We start from the raw sequence: 1,318 nt of genomic DNA, 5'->3' as shown, positions 1-1,318 counted from the left end.
GCCGCAATCCCTTCTCCTCCATTCTCCTCTCGGGATCTTGGGCACGTACGCACACGCGCCCGGCGTGAGTTTTAAGCCACCGGGTCCGGGACGCGAACCGCTGTCGACTACGTGGGAGTCCAGCGACATAGCCATTACGCTAACTGCTGGTTCCCTTATTGTGTTTTGTAATAACATTTAGATCTCTCCCGGATAGCACATAGCTTGGGCTCAGCCACTGTCAACTCACCCAGTATTTTGACACTCTTTTGTGATAGTCCACACAAATGCAACTTCAGGACTTTCAGACTTGAGGTTCTTTGTAATCCCTGAGCGATGCTGTTTAGACTGTCACCGATGTTTCTATTCATGGAAAGATCAAGTACTTCAAGGCTTTGGAGTGCAGGTAGCAACTGACCTGGAAGGAAGGGAACCCTGAAAGAAGAGCCACGGTGAAGAGGCACGTGTGGGGGTCGGGGCAGCAGAAGGAGGGCAGCAGCTCCCCGGAATCCCAGGCGAGACAGAGGAGCAGGCTTAGATTCCAGCCCTCCACTCATCTTCGCTTCTTTCCCTCCGGAAGGGGGAGGGCTGCCCAACCCCACTTACCCACAAACACCCCGTCGTCAGGTGTGAGGGCGCACTCCACCAGCTCCAGTGTCCGTATCTTGCTCCTGTCTTGGACCTTGTGGAAAACCACAGGCAAATTTCCTCCCACTTCACTGTTCCAAGACAAATTCAGCTCTTCGAGGTCAGGGATGGCGTCAAGTGCTTCTCCTGTTACAGAATAGCCCAGAGATCAGGCTGACCACGCATCCACACAACAGGGGACCAGTTTCCGAATCAGCGCAGCAGTCATTATTTTTATTTGCAGAGTAGGTAGCTGAGCCAGGAACCATGGCAGGTGTCCAGAAAGAGAAAAGGACCCAGGTCCTGCCCACTCCCAGCAGGGAGAGCTGCTGTCTTTACGGGCACAGCGATTCTAGTTCTGCCACAATTCTGAAGCCATGAACAAACTCTTGGAGTTGCAAAAAGGAAAAAAACAAACAAACAAACAAAAAACCCCACCTGTGGTAGAGTGGCTTTACTGAGCTGTTTGCATGGTAGTAAATATTTGTACCAAGTCCCTCTGCCTTCATCCTCCACCCACTCTGGGACCAGCACTTCTGAGAAGCTTGACCAGACGCAGAAATGAGGCTGGCAGGGCACGGGCCACCATGAGGGCCAGCTCCCTTGGAGGTTAAGAGGATCAGTGGCAACTGAACTGGTCAGTACACAGAGGAGCCACCAACAGAACATCTGGCACGGGCAGCTCAGAACGGCCATAAGCTTTGGGGTCCGG

The 1,318-nt window shown here is 53.0% G+C and overlaps 1 protein-coding gene across 5 annotated transcripts in view; it reads right to left on the bottom strand.

Annotated features, from left to right (window-relative positions):
- The window catches only part of LRRC31 (leucine rich repeat containing 31), a 72,059-nt gene that overhangs the window by 9,750 nt on the left and 60,991 nt on the right, over positions 1–1,318 (bottom strand). For all 5 annotated transcript variants that reach the window (XM_006150257.3, XM_006150261.3, XM_006150259.3 and 2 more), the window contains 2 exons: positions 586–753; positions 230–397 (listed from right to left, as the gene is read on the bottom strand). In XM_006150257.3, the coding sequence (XP_006150319.2) occupies positions 230–397; positions 586–753 (336 nt within the window). The remainder of the gene's footprint in view (positions 1–229; positions 398–585; positions 754–1,318) is intronic.

Source organism: Tupaia chinensis, unplaced genomic scaffold, assembly GCF_000334495.1.
Source record: "Tupaia chinensis unplaced genomic scaffold, TupChi_1.0 Scaffold000281_1, whole genome shotgun sequence".
Classification (NCBI taxonomy): domain Eukaryota; kingdom Metazoa; phylum Chordata; class Mammalia; order Scandentia; family Tupaiidae; genus Tupaia; species Tupaia belangeri.
This window is presented reverse-complemented; position numbering and strand designations above follow the sequence as displayed.